General features: G+C 41.8%; 1 protein-coding gene across 1 annotated transcript in view; it reads left to right on the plus strand.

Annotated features, from left to right (window-relative positions):
- LOC136373455 (connector enhancer of kinase suppressor of ras 2-like) overlaps positions 1-27,074 on the plus strand; it is a 329,371-nt gene that overhangs the window by 130,199 nt on the left and 172,098 nt on the right. Inside the window, 1 exon segment of the mRNA XM_066338352.1 lies at positions 707-870. Coding sequence (XP_066194449.1) covers positions 707-870 — 164 coding nt within the window.

Genomic DNA, 27,074 nt, shown 5'->3' on the forward strand with positions numbered 1-27,074 from the left:
GCATGTGTGGTTCAGAAACAGATTTGGAGGAAGAAAAAAATCTTTCAGTGTCATTAATCAGTTTCTTCTCTGGTCTCAGAAACAAAATAATCTGTTATTCTCACCCTATCAAACTTCAGGGTGAAATAGAACAAGCCTTTGTGCATGGGTAAAATTGTATTCATAGTTGGAGGTGTTGTACCAAACCATTTTTATGTTTGGATTCAGAAATCTGGATAAGCTGGAGTGAGAATTGGCGGTGAGTGTAGCAGAGTTGCTGTGAGTGGTTACTGAGCCTGAAAAAGTCTTCCTGACCAGGAACAGCCAAACTCTATGACCTTGAAGAGTCCTGCAAGAGTTACAGGAAGAATTTGTTCCTAATCACAAGATAAACTTATATTTAGGTCTTTGTGACATCACAAGAAAAAGGTTTTTTATAATGTCACTCTCTGTGCTGCTTTGTCCTCATCTCTGTGAAGGTTTAAAATTACTATTAAAATGTTTAAGAATGTTGAAAATAACATCGGTAATATAAACTTCTCTCTTTAGCAGCATGTGCTGTATTATGTGAGTTAAATTATAATTTTCATTGCACGTTTTCCATAATACCTCCAAACAAGGAAGGACACTTGCATTCCCAAGAAATTTCTGTATTTGTGAGCTACAGAACTGTTTCATTGGGTTTTTCTCCACTCTCTGAATCTGTGCTGTTGGCTTTTCTAACCAGGCCTCGATGATTGCCTCCAACAATACATCAGAAACTTTGAGAGAGAGAAAATCAATGGAAAGCATCTGCTGCACATCACTCACCAGGAGCTGGAGGAGCTGGGAGTGACTCGCATTGGCCACCAGGAGCTGATACTGGAAGCAGTTGATCTGCTCTGTGCATTGGTAAGTGATTCCTTGCATTGCTCACCTTGATCAGCCGCATTTATAAATTTACAAACTGAACCAAAAATAATGTAGAGATTCTTCTGAGGCCACACGCTCAAACAGGCATGATGGCTTTGGTTCAATAAAGGACAGACATGTCCTGGCTTCTCTCAGCTGCACAGAAACCATATTTATCCATTTAATGATTATGTATGATGGTCTTTGCTTTTGCTCTGACTTTCTTGATCCTGTTTTCAAATGCTGTTGACTATCACTCCTGGCATCCATATGGTTCTGTAATTATGTGCCATATGCTCTCGTATTTCACTGACATTTGCCACACTGCACTGAACCAAGTAGACCTGAGTGGTTTAACCACACCAGCATTCAAAGGGATGGTACTACACAGCCAGAAGGTAATGCTAATTAGACTGGAAGATTGTTTAAAATGAGCTTTAAGATGAGACTGGAGTGGTAAAATTGACTTTATCTAAACTATAGACAAGTGTGTCGACTAAAAGTTGGATTTGGGTTTTTTTAGCAATCTGCAAGCATTTGGAAGGACATTATTTGTTCATATTAATAATTACTAGGTTACTAATTCGGTTAACCTCTTAACAAAGTATTTGATATAAAAAAATTCTTTTTTCCTCTGATACTTTATTCCTACCAGCTAATAAAATGTGATGTATTAACTTAATTCTAAAGACAAAATAACTTCTGTTCATGTAGGTGGACAGCTGAAAGAATATTGAAAATACTAAAACACAAAATAGTAGAATTACATAGGTAAATTCCACATGACTATCATATTATTTTACTTCTTTATCAGGAGTTCTGCTTTTGAATAACCGGGTTGTCCTGTGGGATAAAGAGAAATTGTTTCCAAGGGGGAAACTGGCACTTAGAAGTAAGATAGAAACGAAATGAGGTAAAATGCACTTTATCTGGGGGAAAAAAAAAAAAAAAAAAAAAAAAAAAAATAAATTTTTAAGTACCTCTTATAATTCATCTTCTTCTCTCCTGTACCTTGAATGACAAAATACCCTCAGTGTGCCTTGAGATCTGCCCCTCCAAATGAAACAACTTTGTCTGAGCAGGGAAATGCTTTAGAGGCAGGTGTATGCTGCAGAACCCAGCAGCCAGGGCCTTTTGGAAACATCTGGACCCAGACTCCGGAGTTTTTCCCTGGAAACCTCGTGTTTCACACCAAAGGAGCCAGCACAGCCCCCAATGTCACTTTGTGTCACCCAGCGAGCAGAGCCCGCTGTGCCCGGACACTCCTCGGGAACAGCAGCCCCCAAAAGTTTCCTCTTGAAGAACTATGTACCCCTTGCTGCTGGTCAATAGTGCAGCTCTTGCTGCGCTGTCTCATGACCTTACTTTTCCTTTTGAAGCAGGATGGGGATTTTCCAGCTCCTGGTATAATTTATTTTGCCTTCTGCCTTTCAGCCCTTTCCCTTCCTTTCTCACTGACTCGAAAATGCCTTTTTCTTTTTTTCCCTGCTTTTAAATGTTCTCTCCCTGCCTGTTCAATGTGCTTTCCGCTGAGCGAGTCTGCTGCCTGCAGCTCTGCTCCTGGGGGCATTCTGCTTCTGACATTTCTCCTTGGCTCTCCATACATCATCTTCTTCAATTCTTGCAGGATCACAGAAAAGTTTTACCAGACTCAGTATAATATCTATTTTAAATCTGTACTCATTTGTTAGGATTTGGATCCATGTAATCAAAAAGCTTTAATAAAGAATCTCGCTTAAACTATTTTAAATAATGGCAATAATTGAATGAGAGGAGAGCTGATGCTGCCTTTATGAGCTGAAATACATTTCTAAAATATCACAATTGTATTCTTATTCTGTGCTAACTCTTGAAAAATTAATAGATTGTTGCACTAATGTCTGACTGCTGGCCAAGTGTCCAGAAAAAATTATGACTGGAATTGCTCACTGATATGGATTTTTAGAACAGCTAGTCTAAAAAACCCTGAGGAAATATTTTAAATGTAGTTTTTAAAGGGACTATGGAGTATCTCTATTTTGTTTATGTCACTAAACAGGAGTTAACAGATAGGAAATTACTGAAATCGGAATGTCTTAAGGAATGCATAATTTTGCTCCTGATTCCCTGAATTACATTATAAGCAAATTTAATATAGTTTATGGTCAGGTAAAACAGAGCCCCAGGCAGTCAGGAATCAATACTTTAATGCACTCAGTGTGTGTTGGAAGTATGGACAGTGTGCAGAGCACAAGCTCTGTTTGTAGAGTCATAAACAAATACTTGAATTTTATTTTCAACACATTTTATGGAAAAAAGAGCAGGGAAGCACCAATTCCAACAGTCTGATATTAAAATCCCACATGTGGAGGTGAGGTATCATCAGCAATTTGCCCTGTCCCTCCCTCTGTCCATCCTGCTGTGTTCCCAGTCCCGAGCATCCGCAATGGATCTGGGATAGCTCTGCTCCTGTCCCTATCCACATCCATGCCCTGCTTTTGCCCTGCCTGTCAGCCCTGGCTGGGCCATGTCAATGAATATTGATTTTTTTTCTGTGTATGGATTTCTGGATTGATTTCTGATTGCCAATAGGCAGTGCCCAAGTTCCATGACCCATTTCTCCCAGACAGCATCAGCAGGATCCACAGTCCATCCCAGCAGGGTGAGTTGTGCAAATCTGGAAACAGGAGCAGCTCCAGGGGCTGAGGAGATCTCCCAGGAAAGCTCAGGGGTGATCAGGAATTGACATTGGGCAGGGTACACCTGCAGAACAGCTCTGCTGCTCCAGGAAACCTGGGGAAATTTGACTGTCTGAGCTCCAGCCCTTGGGACACACTGGAATGTGCCTTTCCTAAGGGTCTAAGGGCCAGTGGCTTTTGTGGGATGGGTAGTGGGGTTTTGGTGAGGTTTTGGTGGGGTTACACCAAGAATGGTGCCTTGGCTGCTGTTCCAGGGATGCAAGAATTGGAGAACCCCTCCAGAACCAAATGCTGACCTGTAAATAAGGTTCTAGGTGCAAGAAAAAACTAAAACTAAAGGAGGAAACTCCTGATTTTTATTCCCATTCCCAAACCACCTATTAGCCAGATTCCAAATGCAAATTATTAAAGGCAGGGAGGGTTTGATGTTGTGCATCAGCCCTTGACATGATTTTTACATCCACTTTTCTTTTGAATCAAGCTGAATTCAGATAAGAAATTCATATGAGAATCCCGGCTATAAAAGGTTCCACACTGGAAGACGACTTGCAGTGGGAAAGAAAAAAAATATAAGAAATGTGAAAAGGGAATAATAAGAGTATTCAATACTCCTACGTGATATGATGATATAGAAGTGTATGTATTTTATCTGAAAGTTAAATAATTTCAAATGTTAAAATAATCTCCTTTATGAAAGGGTAAAATCAGAGAGCAAAAGGTGAGAGGAACTTTCTCTGTAGGAAAGAAAGTACAGGCTCTGTCTTGGGCTTGCTGAGGGGTACATTCGTGTGCTATGAAATGCAAAGTCACAGGTGTGCTTCACTTTCAGCTTCAGTTCTTTGACCATTCTGGAAAGACATTTTTGAGTTGTGCTTTAATTATCAAGAAAATTTGGAATTATGGCTGTGGGGAAAAAATCCAATCTGGAACATCAAAGTCCTTTCTTGCTAGGGTGGTCAGAAACTGCTCTGCAATTATTTATTTGAAGTGACCTAAATAAAATTTAAGGACTAAAAATTGTGGGCCACTTGGATTTGGACTATAACTTTATTAAAGTTGAAATATTAATTGGGATATCTATTGGAGGACTTGTTGCAGAGAGGCTGAATCTGTAGAAGTAGCAGGGTCTGGAGAAAAGAACTTTTTTGATAGAGAGTAAAGTATACTGGAAGCAAAAAAAAAAAAGGAATATTTTTGAGGTCAATGTGGGTTGCTGTTCAAATCTGCCAGTAAATTTAATTTAATTATGTCAATATTGGAGTCAGTATATTGTTAAAGCCTGCACGAATTAAAATAAAAACAGTCTATTGGGAAGAAAGACTGATAATGAAAGGATGAAAAACAAATGGGAAATTAAAAGAATGATCCAATAGAGATTTTGTCTCAAGTAATTAAGAGTACTGTTAATTCACAGGCATTCAACTTGTGAAATAAGGCCTTGTGCTGTGGAGAAATTTCAAGGAGAAACAGAGATTAGAAACTTTGTCTGCAGTTTCTGCAAAGCCACAATCCAGGCAAGGTGGACTTTCCACCAGAAAGCACAATGAAGTCACTCGTGGTCAACATGTTTACAACAACTGCAGCAATTTAATTTATTTTTATATTTAGTTGGGATTTTTTAAAAATAATGATGGGACACAGCTACCAATCAAACCCTTTTTGTTTTTCCTCTATAATTTTTCTAACATATTTCTTTATTAGGCATCTCCCCAAGAAAATTACAACAGCAATAGGAATTTGTTGGTCAGGTGGAAAGCAGTTTGCAGTGATTTATTTTGAAGTAGAGCATGGTGAAGGTGAAGTCTTTCATAGCTTCCTCTGTATGTATTGATAACACTGTTCTTCTGAAATTAAATTATTCAAGTTTTTCCTCAAATAATACTATTTTAATGGCCATATCTACAATGATCTCTCTTGAGATCCTTTAAATTTTTCATTCTGCTAATACACTTTTTGATTTGTCAGTTTTGCAAGTATACTAGGAAGTATTTTTTCTTAGTTTACCTGATTTGTAAACAAGTTTCACTTTTAAGAAGTCATTCTATGTGTCAAATATTTCTTTTCCACCCATATTTCAGGAGTTATTCAAAGGTAATTATTCTAGACTAAAATCTTCATTTTATATATGTATTGATGCTTGAGTAGATGGAAATAAATCTCCTTTCTTTGGAATAGAATGCCATACCTCTTGATGAGAGATGAAGAGATATTCCATCTCCTCAGTGGAATGAGGAACCTGGCACATGCATTATTTTTGTCTCCACTAACATGTATGCATCCAGAGAGTTTTATTAATTTCAACTGAAAGTAAAGTTCAGCTTTTGACAGTCCCATGCTATTTATTCTGCTGTGCCAAAACACTGAATTAATACTATTGAATTGAGTGGGTTAATTATTGCACATATTAGAACATGTGTATCATCTTTTGATTAGTCTAATTAGCAGCTTCATTCTTTACCAGCCTTTCAAATCATGCAACTTGGAAAAATAATTGATTTTAAGGATTGTCTGGGTTTGGGTTTGTTTGGTTTTTTTTTTTTCTTTTAAGTCTGTTGACAATTTTGGCATTTTCAGATTTCTCTTAGGATGAGAACCTTGAAGGAAGATAATTAAGTTTGCACAAATGTTGTGGAATTCCTTAGAGAGCATGGACATGATTTATACTTGGAGTGAAGGTTGAGCAATTCTAGACTGGGCCCTTTGGCCTGCAGGGCCTATGGGCCTCTGGGGTTCACGGGGCCTGCAGGCCTCGATGGCGCAGCAAAAATTCAGTTATGGCTCAGCAAGAATTCACATTTCACATTAAGGTGTCCCAGGGAATAATGGGTTTCTAAATGTAGTATTATAGCTTTGACACTTTAGACACCTTAAGACTAAGATAAATAAGGCTTGTTTGCATTCTTTGTATACCCTGTAATTGTAAACTATGTTGTGAATCGATACAATTCGCTGTCCGGAAACAATAAAGCAGAGAATGATATGGTAGCCGGATCGGTTAGGCGTGTTGTTTGCTCTGTCCGACCTCCTATTAATTAGAGTCCCTTGCAACATACAAACAATTCAGAGTAGCCCAAAGTCCTGGGATTTTACAGGTGTGTGCAGGACACTTGTTTTACTGGGGAGAGGTAAAAATTTCATGGTTTTGCTAAGGTGTGGGGAAAAATTTGGGTGTAATTACACATTATTTGTGTTGAGTAACCACCAAAATGTAATCCTTTCTAAATTCACCACAGTAAAGGCAGCTCTGGGAGTTTATTTAAGAAAAGAACAAACTAAAGGGGAATTTTTCTTGATGTCTTCTCAGTGTTCCCCTAAAGGACCACTGATTCCACACTGTCTTGGTTTGGGAAGACAGGTATCTGCCAGGGAAAGCTGAAGTTTCCCTTGGAATGGAGAATGTAAACCACCACCCCCCCACCACCCCACCCCCACCCCTTTTTCTAATTATAAATTTGCAGTTAGAGGCTATCAGGCAAAGATTTGGGGATAGGAATAGCAGTTCTTTACTAGTATGTCTAACAAAGCTGTGAAAAACAAGTTTCACTTTCTATGTAATTTGTAAGAAATAGGTTTAATAGAAAATAAGACAATTAGGAGATAGAAAAAAAGCAAAGTATGACTGGCTGGGTGACTTGGCATTTAGCCAAGTCCACCCCCTGCTATTTCAGAGACTTTCTTCAAATACCCTTTCTGTTGTATCAATCTCTTGAATATTCATATTTTTCCATAAACTAGTTTCCATATTCCAGGGACTGTTTTGCATGGCCCCTCCTTGGGTCTGCCTTTTTAGAGCATGCGTGTGTTCTTGGCTGTGTCTTCATTATCACCTCCAGATTGGGCCTTGCTCCATGCTTTCTTCAGATGGTAGATGCTGATAGTTGATGTTATAGATATTGGGGAATTAATTCATGTTTTTATAAAAATATACTGTATCAAATGCCTCTACCTTCACAAAATAAAAGTGATGGTGCAACTACAAGCTGGTTCCAGGAATAGGGGAGCCACCCATCTACAACACAAAGGAGGGTGTCCCCACCAGGAGATGGGTTTTCTCCAGAGATGGGATTGTCAACGACCCGGTGATCAACACCTGATTGGGATCTTATCTACATCGGACTGGGTGGGCATGTGAGTGCCAAGTTCCCGTAAACCTAATCAGAAGCCCCAACACTGCCCGGAAAACCATTCATCAGACCAGCAGAAGAAAAAAGGAATATGAATTTGAAACACCAGCAGAATGGACAATGGAATGAGGCAACTTTTGCCTCTGGCAAGAAAAACTGTATAAAAGTGGACCATACAAGGGCAGAATTTGTGAACCAGGGAGGATACGGCACGCTGCCGGTTCTAAGGTTCACCCAGCATCGATCACAGGCTTGAGGCTGACTGTTGATTTTAGCTTTTTCCAAAAATTCCTATTTCGCAATATTTTCCAATAAAATGGCATATTGATGAAATTGGACTGATAATTTATTACAGTTGGTATATCAATAGCAGGGTCTTCTTTACATATTCACTGGATGTTATCCCAGCCAAACAGACAGTTTAGGCATACTATATCACTACTACCACTATGCCTAATTTTCTTTACTAACAGCAGAAATAAAAACTTATATCCTTACCACAAAGTTATTAATCATATAGCACACATCTTGCAAAAAGCCAACTTTATAATATATACTTATACAAAAAGCAAACAAAAACAACAACTACAGCATTAATAACAAAAACAGTACCAAGAACCTTGAGGGGTTTGCTTCACAAAAACTCAGGTCAGTTTAGTCTCGGTGCCCCTGCAGGATCCTCAGAGCACCAAGCTGGAAACGTGGAAAAGTCCCGGGCTGGTAGCTGGAATGGCAGGATGTCCCTGCAGGCAGGGGGTGCAGGGTCACACAGTAGCAAGAGGAGCAGTGCTGAAGAAGCCATGACGGCAGGGTAGGGCTGGCCCAGCTCTCACAGGGCGGCAGAGGAGCTCAGAATTCCAGGGCAAGCAGATGATGGTAGATTTCCCAGGACTGAACCCCTCCTGCAACAGTGAACTCTTCTAGCAGCAAGCAGCAACCCAGCCGTTCTCTCTCCCCGAACGCCGAGAAACAGAGTGCCCAGCTGCCTCAAGCTCTGTCCTCTACCTGCCCCCAAAACTTGCATTATCTCCCCCCCAAGCTTTGGCCACCTCTTTGTTTTGGTTAAGTACTGTTAAGTATCTAACACTTAGTCTCCTTGGTAACTTATGGGGAAAAATTCTTTAGAGTAAAAAAAGAACAAGCCTAACGCCCAACACACACCAGTTGCTCCACAGTAACGCACAGCAATAATATTTTGGATACTGCAGCTGCACCAGCAGTAGTGGTGTACTAGTGCAGCAAGCAAAATTTTCAGAGGTACCCAAGCACAGGGTTGTTACAAAAGGAATTTAGGACAAAAGTGACTTTTGGATTTGTGTTTGTGTGTTAAATACATTAGAAACTTATGCTTGGACTCTCTAGAGAACTTTATCCTCTCTGAATTTATCATTCCTGTAGAGCAGCCGTGGCCACACAACCTCTGATGAAGGCACAGATCTCTCTGGTTATGGGATGTGTGTATATCCTGTAGCCAGACACAGATTGGAAATGGTCCTATTCAGGTATTCCAGTGAGAATTCCGTCCCTTGCCATAATACAAGGTGCATAAAGTGGAAATATGAGAAAGGAAATTGGCTGCATTTTATTCAAATTGCAACTCCTGCACACAGTCCAAAGGGGAATTTCAGCAGGGCAGCTAAAATCCAGGAGACCACATCTAATTCTTGCCCACAAACAGTGGTATTGGGTTATCAAGCTTCAGATAAATTACTTCAGGCTATTTCTCTATTCTTCCTACTTATGGTTTTGTTTGTGTTAAAAAAACCCAGGACAAATACAAATTTGCTGTGTTGACTGCTACTCATTTGTCTCTGGAGCAAGACAGTGTTAACAGGCAAATGAGAGGAAAGAGACTTCTGTTTTTTCCTGTCTTTTGACATAGTTGAGAGATTTCCTCTTGTCACACAATAATTCTTTTTCACAAAATAGGGAGAAACATGTTCTATTCAAAGTGTTAAACCTGCTCCAAAGCTTGTAATTTTCTTCTGAAAATGCATCTGTTTAAGTACCAGTGAGAATGAGGATCCTAATCCATGACATGCTTGGCTGGTGAATAGGCTCCTATATGAGCTCCTGCATGCTTCTGAGAAATAAATGTACTTATTTCCATTTAGAAATTTATAAAAGAATCCATTTATAATAATCCATTACTGTATTTCATGTTGGTTCTGTGTCAGAGTAAGGTCAGTGGTATCCTGAACGTTTAATTCCTTTTCATACTGTGAGTTCCTGTCATTCACTGGCAGACAACAGCCCCCCATAATAACTGCAATTAAATTGTATTGCTACTAATTAGGCCAACGCAGGAACAGAAATTTATGCAAATGAATAGGTAGGTAATGAGCTGGGGTTAAAAACAATGTGTGTCCAACACTGTAAGGCAGGGCATTAGGGTTGAAATGCACTTCAACTAGTGTTGGGATAATATAATAGTATTATAATTTCTGTATATTCTTCTATCCCTGGTTTAGGGGACATTAATGGAACACTCATTTCTGACATAATTTTGATTTCTCTTGAGGTTTGGAGCTGGAAGTCAGGGATTGTATTTGTAATTTCAGCCCTTCTGGGTGTCTGGTTTCTCCAAGGCTGATGGTAGTGATCCCAGTCACTGCTGGGGATAAAGGAATAGACATTTTCTCTGTACAGGGATAAAAGAAAAACCTTTATAGCAGCATCCTGTTCCATTTCATGGTGTTTCTGTTAACACCAGCTGCCCCAGCTTGGTGTGGTGCAGTGTTAAGGGTCTGTTTTTTGCTTCTTTTTCTTTGATTTCTCTGGGTTTCATGGGCATCCTTTCCTGCACAATAATCCAGTCTGCCAATACCTGTGGAGAGCAGAAAGCAGGAATGCCAACTTTAATGTTTTAACCTTAATTTTAACCTAAATTGCTCTGTGGAACTCTCCTATATCCCCAACCTCAAACTAGTCAAGATTTGGAGACTTGGTTGTCTGCAGCAACATGGAGATCCCCTGTGGTCTCCTAAGGATGTTCACCCAGCCTTTGTGGAACAATTAGAATTGACATATCCAATTAATTTATATTAATTATTGCTTTTATAGAATCTCAATGTGAAGTGTATGGAACAACCTTGCAGTGACACATGAACAAATTGTGCAGCAGAGCATTCACATTTTCTTTTCCATCATTTTATTTCTACACGAAAGGAATTAGAAAGAAGGATGCTTGTAATGTTTCCATCCTGTGTCATCTCCTAGTCATGATAAATTGTGTTGCTGGATTTCTACATTCCTTTTTTTTAAATCAAATACATGCAAATCTTACCTAAAATTTTCCAAGTAAAGCATAAAAATCCAGATGTTGCAAAGTTTGCTTTGGTTTCATAAAAATGCCTCTAGAACACCAGTCTTTTATGGAGAAGTTAAGCTGAGTAATTTTAAATTTTAAATTTTGGGATGCCCAGTGGTAACTCTTTCACTCTGATCTTTTATTGCAAACACAGAAATAAGACTTCAAGCAGGGCATATGAAAGGAAAATATTGGTTTTCTGAAATCATGGCTTGGAGCACCGAGGGCTTTGTGCTTTCTGTCAGGAACGAGCAAAGGGTTTGGGTCTATTGCATCATAGCAACACTTAATTGTATACTACTGCATTAAACATGTGAATACATAATTTAAATCCATTAGCCAGCTGAGGTTGATAATCTTGACTTGGCAGCTTTATGAAAGTTTTTTACCAAAGCTGTGTGAATTCCCATATTTATTTGGGTGGCAGAAGCATCCCAATGGGAGTAATTCTCAAGGCAGGTGGGGTTTCCTGTGCCTGTTCTGGCCAGTCCATCCCCATAGCACCTCTAAGTTTTGAGTGTTGTCTAATCCAAGCCAAACCAAATGGGACTGGGAGTCCACGAGGGTTCCTTCCAGTGCTGAGAAGGTCCCAGAGTGAAATCCTGTGAGAAAATTCTCCTCATCCTCGGGGAGAGGCACCAGCCCTCAGCCAGGGCCAGTCAGAGGGGCTGTCCCTGTCCTCAGAGCTGCGCAGGTGTCCTGGGAGCCACGTGATGAAAGGGATATGGGAATGAAGAGGATGCAGACCATGGAAAATGAATCCTTTTCAGTGCCACTGCTCCCAGAAATGTTTGTTACTCCTTCCAGAGGATGCTAAAGCATCATAGATGATCTGTGCCTAAATCCTTGGAATGCTCCAGGAACTGAGGGACAGCACATTGACCGCATCCAGCTAACGGAATATTGATTCAGTCCTAGGTAATTATGTTAAATAGGAGGGGAATATTAGATTATAAAGGAGAGAGGAGTCTATTTTTAGAACAAAGAGGAAGAATAATAGACACTAGTGCAGGAAGAGATAAACTTCTCCCTTTTAAATGGAAAAAGTGTTATTACACTAACATAAAATTTAAATTTCTTTGAGATAACCCAAGAACTCAGTGATATACAAATATTTTCTTGGTTTATTCAGGTGCCGAAAGTCTTAATCATCAAAGAAATTGTTCTTCCTAACAATCCACATGAAATACACTGGTAATTCTTTGTCTTTTAATGAAAATAATTGCAGTTTCTTAAATGATATTTCAAATATCAAGGTAGAATCAATATTATGAACATTAAAATTAGCTTTTAATTTTTTTTTCTAAGACTTTCTCTTTTTTTCCACTGGAAAGGACTATGTTGCCTTTATTCATTGTGTGTTTCATTTGCAAAATCTTCCTTCCCTTGCAGAAAGCAACAGTTCCCTTTTTACCTTTTCAAATCAATCTGATTTGAAATCTGTCCCATGCAATGCATGGTAGCAAGCACTATACCATGGAGAATCTCTGTGCCAAGGAAATACAGGGAGTAGCTCAGTGAAAGTTCATAAAAAGGACATTTTCCCTACCAAAAACTTGCTTTTCTAATTTGCAAGGAGCGATTTCTTTCATAAATTCCCAGTGAGATATTTTTCATACCACTATGTTACATTCTCAGTGTCTATGAGCTGCTTGAATTCCTGAGTAATTATCTGTGATCAGTTATTGTCAGGGATAAATTCATCTGCATGCAAATATCCGAGCATGCACATGCATATTCATGCCACTGTTGTTGACTGAGTTGCTTGAGCAGCCTTCAGCAAATTCACAATGCAAATAGATAAATGAACTTTTTTCATAGTCTCATTAACGCCCATTCAAACGAATCTTGATACTAATTTAATTTCTGTATGCTGCTCTGAATTGTTATGAATATGTGGAACATTTCTCCAGAATTGGTGTGGGCTTTGCGTGGAACTACCACTTCTGCAGGGATATAAGTTAAATGTCTGGCCCAAGTGAATTGGTCAGTGTTGATGTAATATTTCCAAAACCATCTTATTATTTATTCCCTGAACTTTGAATAATTCAGCATTGATTAAAATTCTAATTTTGTGTTATGTACTCAATCTTTTTTTCTCTGTAATCTTACATTTCTGCCTTATAATTAATTTTAAGAGATACTTTAAAAAATGAGAAAATGAGGCTTTCTAGGATTGGATCGTTGTTTCTTACACAGAGCTGTTATGAAACAAATGGTAGTTTAATTGATCGCAAGGTTTTAGTAATAAATAATAAAGGTTTGTGGTTATGAAACACATGTACAACTCCATTAGATACTGCAAAGAAAGGTAAGCACAGAGCACTGAAATGTATAGCAAATGTCTGAGATGCTTTATCCTTGCCAGTGGAGTTCCCTGGATTGGTAACTGGGAATGCAGAGAAGAATTTGAGTGTGATTTAGGTATTTCTGAGACAGAACATATCAAAAGTAGCACAGTGCACACTGGGGAGCAGCAACAAGAGGTTGCTAATGCCTCATGCAGGCAGAAATTGCTAATCATCCTTAAAAGTTAACAGATCATGGTCCAATATGGTTCTGGAGGAAATATCTCCTGTCATCCTTTGCTCTTGCTTGTTTATCACAGTATTCCCAGTCAGCAGATTGCTCAGAGCTTGTTTTCCTACACATATGGAAGAGGTCAAGCCACCCTGGCTGCCTGGCTTGCATATGTTTTATAATTGAAGCCATATGCAGATCAGGCCATCCTTAATACTGAAATAAAATATTGGAAACAATAATGTTTGGGACGTGGAAAGAAACCACAAAACACCCGAACCCCCTCCATCCTCCTGGGTCTCGCTTTTGTGCACATCAGAAAGGAAATGCTGCCATAGCTTGATTTCCCCACTGGTATTTTCCTGGGAGTTTACATTGGAGATGTTAAATGTGCCCAGATGTAAGCTTGGCACAGGCCAAACGCTGAGTGGATGCTGCAATGCACCCACCACTTTGTCAGCAGGCTTCTGAGAAGGTTATTATGCTCATGAGAAGGTTTTATTTCCTGCTGCTGGGATATTAAGATTTTGCTAAACAAACAAACAAAACAAAACAACCCACAAAAAAACCCCACCCACCATGAGAATGCATTAAATGCGTTTAGAAACAAAGAAAGTTTTAAAAATACAGCTTCACTTCCAGGGATTTTAGATCTAAACTCTTGCTGAAGTCAGAGCTCAGCAGAAAATGTGAATTAGAAACAGAGTGGGAGAGCAGTCAGGAGCAGGTCCAAGGGATGCTGCTGAGGTGTACAGGAAAAGCAGGAAAAGCATTCTCCCAGAGGAATTAAATCTCAGGTTTGGATTAGTCTCTCCTGTTTCTGAATCTGATGGCTCACCACCTCTGCAGAAATAACTATTGATGGTTCAGATATGTAAATAATCATTTATTACACTTTACAATTGAAATTAGGTATGAGCTCTCCTCTCTTCTCTTAAAATTTTCCTTTCTTAAAGCTTTGGTGAGAATGGGCACTAGATAGCCAAATAGCTGGGTTGATGTTTAGGTGTTTAGATTATTTACAAACAGAATAAAATTCAAGGAGTTGCTGAGAATGAGTAATCTAAAACTGAAAAATTCAAGGAGGTTTCAGATGTTAATTAAAATTTCTTCAAGGGTGAGGGAAAAAAGGAAAACCGACAAAATATACATGGGAAAAAATGTAATTAAGACATTCCTTGAGCATGGTCAGCAGAGTGAGTGGCATGAACTTTAAAAGTATATGCACTTTCTTTATCCTTCATGCCATTATGGCAGTCAGGAGTCTACATAACTAAATAGCAGATCTCACATTTTTACAGACCTTATCCAAAAATGACATTTGTGGCATGTCATGATGTGCTGGATCTCATTGTGCAACCATGTAGGACAGTGAGAGAGAACTTTAAAATGCATTTTCAGAATATACACAGCCATCATACAAATACCTCTGCCAGTCTGCTCAGTGGATTAGATTGGTTTAATTCTGTAGGACATTTTTAAAGTCTATTCTGTGTGTGATGAGGTCATTTTCCTCACACCTTTTTGTGGTTTAGGCACTTGTCCCACAGCAGTGGCTGCTCTCTCGCTCTCTCTCTCTCTCTCTCCATCGATCCCTGTGCAGCCCTCCATAACCAAACCAGGGAGATGTTCCAGTTTATTCAAGCTCACCCAATTAGGGGGAGTATTTGTTTATTCCACAACTGAAATCATGGTGCTTCATTAGGATTAAGCAGACCAAGGAGGCTTTGTGCAATTTGCTCAGAGATCTGTGGCAAGAGCTGCTAGGTAAAAGCTCCTTATAAAATGTTTAGGCAGGAGATCAGGGATTCTGCTAATTCCTGCTCATCTTAATCAGTCCAGGGCAGGAACTGGTGCACTGTGCAGCTTTAGGCTGGCCTAGAGTGGGGCAAGGCTTGCATAACCTGAGATCCTTGAACAATAAATCTGCATCTCCATCTCTGACCTCATCTGCTGCTTTGCTCTCACCAGGAGCCAAATCATCTGACTCTGAAGTCTGAAACATAAAGTTAACAATTTATTTGAAAACCTTATTCTGAAAAAATATGTGCTTCAATGGTTGGCCTTACAATCTTTTTGAGTCCAATTTTTAAGGAAAGACTATAAAGGTCTAATTATTATCTGAAATAAAAATCACTTTTGCTAAAAATAAAAAACTTTCCAGGGCACCTTAATTGTGCTTGGTGACATTTATATTTATCTATCTATCTGTCTCTCAATTGCAATGCAAATGCTAAAGCTTCTTCTGAAGAAAAAAAATATAATGCAGATCTTAATTTTTAAATAGGTTAAAATATTTAATCTTATTTCTCGATCTACTTAATTTATCTATTTATAAGATAATAGGAAGGTGTATGGAGTGCTTAGAAGCAATGTAACAAGTTCCAAATTATAGACTCAGGAGACAAAGAACTGTGACTCAATTTGCTTCAGCAAGGTGGGATAATTATAATGGAAGTGAAAACAAGGGAGAGGAAAGCTGCACATAAAAAAGCATTGAGATGTTTCAAGTAATAGACTCTAATTTATATTATGATGTTGCATATTTGCATAGTATTACCATAGCTATTAATGAACTCCATACTTTTATTCTGATGAAATGTCATGTGCTGTGCACATAAACTGTGCTATGATACTGCAGTTTAACTGAAATGATAGGCAAATGTTGTTAGAGACGCAGAAGGATTGGGTTTATTATATGTTATTATGCTAATTTACTGATTTAGAAGGAGAAAAGCTTTTAAAGAAAAAGCTGAACCAAATTTGGGGCATATTTTACTGCAGCTGCATTCCCCAGCCATGAATGGAAATTATTTTCCTAATACATTTATAGTTTTCAACACAACAGAGCTAGGATTTTATATATACATATAAAGTACATAAATTATTGAATATGTCAGAGTATAAGTTGTGTGAACTACATCTAACACATTCTCCTTAACAAAACTGATAGTTTCTTTGATTTATTTTAACTTTTTATCAAGTGATTTAATAACTTGCATATTATTACAATAATTCTCCCTTTTTTACCATTCAGGAAATTTTAAGTTTTAGGTTCCAGTCTCTAGACCTGAACTTGTGCACTGATTCCTAGGATCTCTAATGAAAAACTTATCTAGCCTTTTTCAAATTGCTATTCAGAGAAAGGATGACCAACCTGTAAATACTTTTTCAAGAGGAAAACCAGACACACCTGGTAGAAATCCACTGCCTTACTCCCTTGGACTTTATGCCATTTCAATATCTTCAGTTTGAAGTTGTATCATAAAAACATCACCACAAAATTTTAGTGAACTCAAAGAAGTGCTTACAGAGACAGGTTTTCCAGAATCAGGTTTCCACTCTTTCAAAGGCTCTTAACCTTTAAAAACATCCCTCCAGAAAGGAAATCTAAAAGAAAAAAATATATTTTGACAGTTTTAATTCTATGTATGTGTCAGAAGTATTTATGCTAAAATCAGAGTGGTATGATTAATTAGGACTTTTGTTTTTATTATCAAACTGGCTGTGTTTGCCTGGTTTTATTAGGAGCTAACTGGCTCCATGCTATCCCAAAAACTGATTCTCAAGGCAAAGCTGGAGCAGCAGCCAGAGCCCTGACATAGCAGGGAGGTGCAGGATCCCATCTGGCACTCCATGTTTTCCCAGAGGAGAATCCCAGAGCTCCTCTGGGAATTTTTCCCAAGTGGTCTCAGAGCTGTGATTGGGCCCCAGGTGGGACAGGGGTGGCACGTCCAGGCCCTGGGGACCAGGAGAACCCCAGAAGGGACCAGGGAGGGGAGCAGAGCATCCCCACAGAGCTGCTGAGGTGCTTCATGTCTACAATAAATCAATTTATGGGTGATCTGAGAATGGGTTGAAAACCAGGCTGAATTGGGGAAGAGGTGCCTGGAGATGGAGCTTTTGCATTCCAAATAATTTAGAGCATTCTTAAAGATTTTGCATGAAATACAGAAATGTGACTGCAGCTTAATATTTTATTTGTGGTATTTTAAATGCCTTGAATGTGACGAATTCCATGTAAGGTGCTTGAATTTCTCTGGTGCTGGGTTTTGTTAAGCTGGTTTGGAATTATGTCTCCCAACGGTTCATCCCTGCTTTCCCCTCCTGATAAATCAGCTACTGTCCAAAGGTATCTCTTCCCCTGTCCCTCTGTCCATCTTCCCCCTGACCCTGCCCTATGTTATAGAAAATTACCTGTTAGTCCAGCCTGGGGTCAATCACCTTCCTGCCCCACACCCTCTACCCCCCAGTTAAAAAGTGTGGGCGGGCTTTGTTCAACCTCTTTTCCATTACCCCCCCCCCCCCCCCCGCCCCCGGGGAATAAAGATCTCTGATAAACCATACAGAAAAGAGCTTTCTCTGATCCTTGCTCTGAAACCTAGACACTATAACACCTGCTGCCATTGAAGAACAGCCTTGTTCTGCACCGTTACCCGAGTCTGCAGGCAGATTTGGGAATGGCACCTGGCACGGTCGGGAATCAGAGCTAGCTGGTGTTATAAATACATATTATAAAGTTGGATTTTCACAAATATTAGAATGAATACTATATGTATAATTGTACTGTATTATGTTTTGTTAATGGAGTTTGGAAAAGTGATGAGTGTATTTTCTGATTGTGGCATAATGTAAGTAATAAGAGGACTGTTTTTTTTCTGAAATGACCAGGCCAGAAAGTATGGGGGAGGGGTCATCACCTTGTAACCCTGCATAAAAGACTGCTAACTTTCTGGGTTTTTTATCCAAATGAAAACAGGCAAAAAACCTCAAGAGAAGGATTTATTCCCATGTTACCAGACAGAGTGGAGCCACCCACAAATAAATCTATCAAATAAGATGATAGAGGATACTTGAAACAGAAAAGAATGTTTTAATATCTATTGAATATGTAAAACAGTAATCCTTAATGTTAAAAATGGGCCAGGAGACCTGCTCCTTTGAAAGGCCTTTATTAGTCAGCTCTTTCAAGGGGGAACTCGAGGGGTCGCCTGCGCCGTCGCCACTCCTGTTGCCGTTCTCGCCCTTTTCGCCGTTCTCCTCGCCGTTCTCCTCCGGGCCGCTGCTGAGGATGAGGTGTCAGACGAATCTGCTGCTCTTGCCGCAGCAGTCGGGAGCTCCGATCTCGCGGGAATCTTCAGGAACTCAACTGGGTTCGTGTGGTCTAGGGGGTGTCACGGTTTCCCAGTCTCCTTCTGGTCATGGCGAGGCGGCAGAAGCAGAATTCAGTCCCTAGGTAGCTGAGGGTCTTCTCGTTGTTGTAGTGTCTCCCTTTTATCTGGATTTTCTGCTGGGTCACGGCTTTTGGGTCCGTTTGCCGGCAACTGCACTTCGGTTTGGAGCAGTGCACCATGGAAGTCTTTGGATTTTTTTATTAGGTGGGGCCGGCAGTCCGAGGAGCCGGCGGGGAATGGGGACAGCCTAGCCCGACGGAAGGGGAAGGGAACCTGGGGTTTTAGAGGGGGTATACAACTTGGAATAAGGTTTTAAGGGTACAAATTTTTGTACAAAACAGCATAGCTTTTGTCGCCGACTGCCCAGTTCCCTGGCAGGGGTCTTCTGGGCGCCGCAACCTTCCCAAGTGAGTCGCCCAATGAGAGATGGCCTCAACCCAGGTGGCACAGGCACTCCTCTAGAGTGATCAGCTCTTTTGTGAGATCGCAGAAGCGATCAAGCCTGTCAGCTCTCGCCATGCTGTGGCTGCCAAAGCAGCTTTCTTCCAGGCAGGCGTTTACGCAGGTGGCGCAGGAGAAACCACAGGAGCCGGGGGTCTTCTTCAGGAGCCTTCTTTATTCTCCGACGACTCTCCGAGGAATGACCCCAAAGGTCTCGGGAGCCGGATTTTTATTCTTAACTCAGGGGGTGGGGTTTACTAAGCAACCAATAGTGGCACGGATTGAAAAGTTAGCCAATCGGAGAAGGGATCCAAAAAGAACCAATCAGGGGTAAGGTAATTAACATATCAGGAAGTAAATTTAACTGCCAACTTCAAATAACAAGGGGTTAGACAACTAGGTTAGGGAAATTCAAGGGCTAGACACCCTCCATGGGAGAGCCGGGAGCGTTGCTCCCTCTGCATAGTCTTTGGGGGCCTCCACAACTCCCCCTTCTTTATTTAATATGAAAACCTTTTTTGAAAATTTTTCCAAACACTTCAACGCACTTGCAAAAGTAACTAAATCAAGATAATAACCAGAACCCATATAAACCCATTGAGGAAGGATGCAACCCATCCCTTCAGTCCCCAGTTTTTGAAAAGATTGTCCGACCATTCCGCGGTCTTTTCCACCTTAAGTTCCTTAACAGTGTTCTGGATTGCTTTAATCTTTGCCTGGATGCTTTCTCCATGGGATGATAGGTTGAAACAACATAGTCCTTCAAATTCTTCACATCCGTGTCCATGGGCTAGCAGCAAGAAGTCAATCACTGCTCTATTCTGGAGGGTAGCTTTTCGGATCGTTTCCTCATCCTCAAGGAGGTCACTGAGCACAGCAGATGTCAAATTCACTTGCTTGCCCATCCAGCACTCCAGGTGTGATAGTTCACCCAATGCTTTTGCTGCAGCTACCCATGGCAGAAATATTGACATGAGTATCTGCTTTTGTCGAGACCAATCGGTGATTCGGCTGTCACAATCCTCCTGAAGGGTTCCCAAATCTCTTTTTCCTGGACCCGAATCTTTTTTTTTTGTTTTGCCAATCATGTAATAGTGTGATTTTTGGGGCCAAAATGGTGAGCTTACCTAGAGTGCAGGGTCCTCCTTGAAGACGAGCAGGGATCCCTGCCCACACCCTATCCCCACAGATCAGGAATACTCCTTTTGGCAACACTCTGGGGTGTCGAGTGGACATAGAAAGTATGTTCGCGGTATAATTGCACCAATCTTTTCTTTTATAAATTTTGTTATTTGGGGACACATCTTTCCGAAACACCAATCTAGATTGCTCCCTCATTACCCAATCTCTTCTATTTTGTCTGTAGTAAAAATGTACACAATAAGTGGCTGGGGAAGACTCCAAAAGGTCCAATTCTTGGGGTTCTTCTGGTGCATGCGGTAGGATTCCTGTCCACTCATCCCAGGTGTCCACCGGGTTGGGTGTTTTTCCTGTAAAGGGGTATTCATTTGGCTGCAGTGGGACTCCTACAAGGCAGGTTGACAGTGGATTGTGAGCATTGCCCATGGACAGGCACATACTCTGCTGTTGGAGGGACTTTGCAAGGGTAACCCAAACATTCTCCTGCGGCTGTTTGACGATCCAGGTCTGACTCAACATGACCAGGAAGAGTGTCCAGATTACAAAAAGCATCCGTGCAACGACTATTCGATGACTCATCTTGGCCCTAGGATATTTTACAAATAGAGATTTAAGGTTAGCATCCATCCTTTTAAAATAATTTTGACATTTACAAACTCTTTTAACCTGGGGACAAGTGAAAGGTACAAGGGATTAGGAACAAGAACAAGGGAACCAGAGTACCCTGGAGGAAACAGGTTTAGGATACAAATTTCCAAGCCTCAAGTGAGGCTCAATTTCTTCTTTAGGCTTTACGTCACAGTCTTTTTGTAAAGATTTAAAATGTAGTGTCTCTAGCAGTATCAGTCACACTACTGTCTTTCTTTGAGGTTGTTTGTGACCTGGTAAGCGGGCGAGGTATCGTCTTTTGTGTTTGAGGTCTCCTTTTCCTTCTTTTCCAAGCTGCCATCTTTTGTAGCTCTGGCGTTCCTGTGGGTGGCTCAATAACATTCATGTTATTATCAGCACTGTCCTTCTCTAGTGATCCCATGTATGGTTTGATGTTTTTGGCTGGGAGCCATCTCGGACCTGAAGGGGTCAATACACATGCATAGCCTCTCCCCCAAGTAATCAGTTGATGAGGCCCAGATAGCTGATGGGACTCTGGGTCTTTGATCAACACAGGCGGTCTCTCATCAAGCTTTACTCGGGCCAAATTTGAGAAATGCCTAATCACGGGGGGATTGGGCTCTGCACTAGAACAATTTAGGAAATTAATGACATATAGAGCTTTACAGAGTCTCTCAATGGGAGTTAACGTCTCTGTTCCCCCCCGCTGTTGATGAAGAACCCGCTTGATTGTTTGATGAGTCCTTTCAACAATGGATTGTCCTGTTGGAGAATATGGTATGCCTGTGTCATGTTGAATTCCCCATTCCTGCAAGAAGGTTTTCAGCTGCTTGGACACATAGGCAGGCCCATTGTCAGTCTTAATCTTTTGTGGCACTCCCAGGGTTGCAAATGCAAGTAAGAAATGTCTCTTAACAAAAGAAATATTTTCTCCTGCATGTGCTGACGCAAAGACTGCCCCTGAAAAGGTATCCACAGACACATGTACATACTTAAGTCGTCCAAAAGATGGGACATGGGTAACATCAGTCTGCCATAGTTCATTACTATTCAGCCCCCTTGGATTGACTCCTCTTTCGAGGAATGGGACTTGGTAGGACTGACACTGTGGGCATGATCCCACAATTGCCTTGGCTTGTTCTCGTGACAGATGGAACATTTTAACCAAAGCATGTACATTTTGGTGGTAGAATTGATGTGAAAGCTTTGCCTGTTGGAAGGTATCCGGCAAATTAGGAGTCCGTGCAGCCATTGCCAAGGCATCTGCTCTTCTATTGCCTTCAACGATAGCTCCGGGGAGGTCAGTGTGTGATCTGACATGCATGATATGGTATGGTTGCTTTCTGTGGGAGATAAGAAAAATCAATTTAGACAGCAAGGAATATAAAATTTTGTTGGATACCTCCTTCAGAAAAGCGTGCTCTGCTCTCATTACCACTCCTGCTACATAGGCCGAATCAGTAACCAGATTAGGAGGTTGGTCTTTGAACTTTTCAAAAGCTCTGATGACGGCTGCGAGTTCTGCAATTTGTGGGGATCCTTCCACCACTCGGACATCAGACTCTCACTTCTGAGTCCTCGGATCTTTCCAGGTCATCACTGACTTATGGGAAGATCCTGAGCCGTCAGTAAAGACTGTCACAGCTTGAAGAGGGAACCTACTTTGAACAAATTTTGGAATGAGATTAAAATTGGTTTTGAACAATTTGTGTCCAGGATAATGAATTGAGATTTTACCAGAGTAGTTATCGAGAGAGAACTGGAGATTATCATTTCTTTGGAGCAGAAACTCCAGCTCTTCGGTATTTGCCAATGGGACATATATGCATGTGAAATCACACCCTGCAAGAGAGCAAATGCGTGATCTACTTTTGCGGATGACCGAAGCTATGGCTTCTTGGGGGGTAGTTACAGTCTTTTGGGGTTGGGAGTGGAGGAAAATCCATTCAAGGATTAGCAAAGGGTCTTTCAGCTCAGGGTCCCATTGGAAAAGCAGTCCATAAAAATGAGGGGTATTACCTAGAACAGCCAAGAAAAATGGCAAACTCGGCTCATACCTGTGTGCTTGCCGAGCAGACAGGGCCTCTTGCACTCGGATAACAGCATCGCGCGCCTCCGGCGTCATGTCTCTGGGCGAATTGAGTGCGCTGTCTCCCCTAAGCAGGTTGAACAATGGGGCTAGGTCCTCAGAGGAGATTCCCAGAAGAGGTCTTACCCAGTTGATGGATCCACAAAGTTGCTGCACCTCGTTGAGTGTCCGAGGGTTAGTGTTAATGACTACTTGCTGTGGTGTTACTGTCCTCTCGCGTACTCGGAGGCCCAAGTAGTTCCAGGGGCTGGTGAGCTGGATCTTTTCTGGCTGGATTTCAAAGCCCGCTTCCTCAATGGCATTCATGGTAGCTTTAAGAACATCTTCTAAGTCTGTCTGATCCTTAGCACATAAAAGTACATCATCCATATAGTGCAGAATAATACTGTCTGGGAATCTTTCGCTTATTGGGGATAGTATTGCAGCGACATACCACTGACATATGGATGGACTATTCTTCATCCCCTGAGGGAGAACCAGCCAATGATAACGCTTCAAGGGAGCTTGCCGGTTTAGGGACGGAACAGAAAATGCAAACCGGGGAGCATCCGCTGGATGAAGTGGGATATTAAAAAAGCAGTCTTTGATGCCAATGACCACAAGTGGCCAGTTCCTGGGCAACATCATGGGGGAGGGCATCCCTGGCTGTAAGGGCCCAAAGTCTTCAATTACCTCATTAACCCTCCTAAGGTCTTGTAGCAGTCTCCATTTATCTTTCCCGGGTTTTTTAATTACAAAGAGGGGGGTATTCCAGGGACTATTTGAGGGAACAATGTGCCCTTTGGACAGCTGTTCCTCCACTAAAATTTCCAGTGTGCGCAATTTTTCCTCAGGTAAGGGCCACTGATCGACCCAAACTGGATGATCTTGCTTCCAGTTGAGCCGGGGGATATCTAAGGCGTGCTTTTCAGTGGCCCCTACTAAAAATCCCTGGAATTAATAGTAAGGGTAGCCCCCCATTGGGACAAGACATCTCTTCCCCATAAAGTAATCGGAGCTCTGACTACAAAAGATCTTACAGTTGCCACTTTACCTTCTGGGCCACTAATGACTACATTCTTCTTGGCCCTCCACGATGTTGCCACTCCACCGATACCAGAAATAAATCCTGAAACTGGTTCCAGCTCCCAGTCGGAAGGCCACTCGGATTTCGCTATGAGGGTTACATCTGCCCCAGTGTCCATCATTCCCGGCCTTCTGATCTTTTCTCCTCTGGAGAACAAAGTACATTGAACTATAGGTTTTCTCGCCTCCATTAACTGAACCCATAAGACAGTTGGGTTCTGTGGCACAGTATCTGATAAATCCTCTGGCAGTAGGAACACTTGAGCAAGAGGGACTCCTGCTGTCAAGAAATAAGGATAGTGCAAACACATAACAGAAATAAAAATCTCCTCTCCCAGCTCTAGAGTCCGCACCTCTGGGATTATTGCTAACTCAGCTGGTTTATGAATAGGATTGCCTATGATCAAAATATCAACTGGTCCTCTCAGAGGTGCCCTCCTGCCTGTAGCAATCCTATATATAGAGTCACAGTCAAATTGAACTGATAGGTCGCTTACCAGCTCACGTTGGGTTCCCACCTGTATCTCGGTGTGAACCGATTGATCTTCATCCATGTGGGAACCTCCGAAGCTGGTGTCTTCTTTCTGTGAGGAAACTGGTCTTTGCCATCCTCTTCCGGTAGACGAGGGTTGCGACCCAGTGGAGCCGGCTGAAAATTTGTTGTCGTCGCGCGGTGCCGATCCACGCTCGCCCTGGTGTTTCCCGACTTCCACCATTTATTAGGCTTGCTTTTTACCCAATGAGGATTACGTCAGTGGTCCTCTACTGTCTCTTTCTCGGGACAGTCCACAATAAAGTGTCCAAATTGTCCACAATTAAAACATCTTTGGTTATCTTTAGACGTGATAACCGCAAAAGCCCCTGACATGCCCTGTGCAATGCCTTGTGCGACTGCCTGTGCAACAGTATTTTCAGTAGAATTATGTTTTACACACGCTTCAATTATCTGATCTATGGTTGGTTCAAGATCAAGAGGTAAGGCTCGAAGAATGGGTTTTGTAGCTGAATTAGCATTTAGTAGAGCCATCTTTACCAACATTTCTTTCCTGGCATCAGCACTTTCCAGCTGTTTTTCTAAAGCTGCCTTTAATCTGTCTACGAATTTGGTAAATGATTCATCTACCCCTTGTTTGATGATGGTGAAACTTTGCACAGGCACATTTTCATCAGGCACCAAAAGGAGGGATGCTTTTGCTGCACTGGCAATTTCCCTCAAGGCTGAATCTGGAATGTCGAATTGTTCAGTAGGTTTTAAATAATTTCCTTCCCCAGCAATTTGTTCTAATATCAAATTAGGTTTATCAAGGTCATTTTGATACGCTGTCACCAGTGTAGCCAATTTTTTTTTCCAATTTCTTTCCCAAAATAGGTATTCTGCTGGGGTTAATAGACATCCAATTATATTTCTGATGTCATGTGGCAACAGCGTATGCGCAGCAAAAGTGGCTTCCAGCAGGTGCCTGAAGTAGTGAGAACCGCGACCATGTTCCTTTGCAGCTTTATTAAGTTCTTTTAACTCGTTAAAAGGCATTGCTTGCCAGGTTACCTTTCGGGCTTGTCTTCTGCCCTGCTTAACCATTATTGGGAAAGCCGTTATCTTATTAGCAATGTCCCAGTCCTTGTCTTTTATTGTCTCTTCCCTAGTTTTTGCCCAATGGTCCTCATATTCGAGGTCTGATAACGAAGACTCGCTACTTTCATCCTCTGAGGAGGAGGGAGGGGGTTTAATGTATCGATGGCATCGCCTTTTTATAGTGCCTGAAGGGGAAGCCTTGCCATGGGTAGTATCCGAAGCCAAGATGGCTTCCTTCTGGCCATTTCTACCCTCCCTTCCGGTTTTCCGCTGAGGAGGCGTGGGGGGGTGTCTCTGTCCAGGGGGCGTGGTCTTTGATGTGGGCGTGGCCTGAATTGTGGGTGTGACAAGGGGCAGGGACTTTTCAGGGGTGTGGTTGGAGGTGGGGTTTGTGAGGGGAGTGTACTTAGGGGTGGAGTCAACAATAGGAACAGGAGATGACATCACAGGTGGGTGGCCATTTTGTGGATTAAGGGCGGGAAAACTTGGGAATGGAGGAGCTGAAATGGCGGGGCTGGCCATGTCACCGACGCCATCTTGAACCTTAATAGAACCCGATAATTGCGAACTTGAAATTCGTGGGGGGGGGGGGTGAAACCGGGTAGGAAGGCATGGGAAGGAGGTTACAGGGAAGGCCCAGGGCAGTGTGGCCAACACTGTCCTGAGAAGGGTAGAGAGGGGGTTGGGGAGAGCCCGAGAGACGGTGGCTACCCGGTGCAGTACTGCAGGACACGCTCGCTGACCCACCCTCAGATAGGGAAGAGGAATGAGGGACACGGGGTGAGGGAGAAGGGATACGGGTTTTCAACTGGGGTTCCTGAACATTCCCTGAATTTCCTCCCAAACTAATTCCCTCAATTGCTTTTATTATTAACTTAAATAAAGGAAAAAACCTCGCTACCGAAATGTCCCCTTCCAACTGAACAACAGTCAACTTAGTTCCCACTGCATCCCAAAACTGATTGGACTTAAACGATGTCAACTTAACATCAGGAAAAGATTGAAAAATCCATCGAACAAAACCCTTCAAACCTCCCTTTTGAAACTTAAAACCCGCCCCAACAAGAGTGTCTTTAGCTTGGTTATAAAACTCCCGCTCCGATGGGGTGAGCGATGGACGGCTCAGCTTATTCCCCATTTTGTCTCCACTCCCTCCCCTACGGTAAAAGGAAAAACAAAGATCAAAAGGCCCAACAAACTCACAACTTTTCTTCGCCTGATGGCGCGAGCCAACAGAAAACCGAAGGGGGGTGGCCGCCTGGCTCGATCGGCTGCCATCCGATGCTCCTGGCAGGTCCCGATCGATGCCTCCTTGGTACCTTCTACTAGAACGCAGGAGGGTTCCTCGGAGGAACTGGACAACCCAAGGCCGTTTCTTCTTCCCACAAGTGGGAACGGCTCACCAGGGGAACCTAAAAAGGGGCCCCACGTTGGGCGCCAGTTGTCGCCGACTGCCCAGTTCCCTGGCAGGGGTCTTCTGG

The sequence above is a fragment of the Sylvia atricapilla genome, chromosome W (assembly GCF_009819655.1).
Source record: "Sylvia atricapilla isolate bSylAtr1 chromosome W, bSylAtr1.pri, whole genome shotgun sequence".
Classification (NCBI taxonomy): Eukaryota; Metazoa; Chordata; class Aves; order Passeriformes; family Sylviidae; genus Sylvia; species Sylvia atricapilla.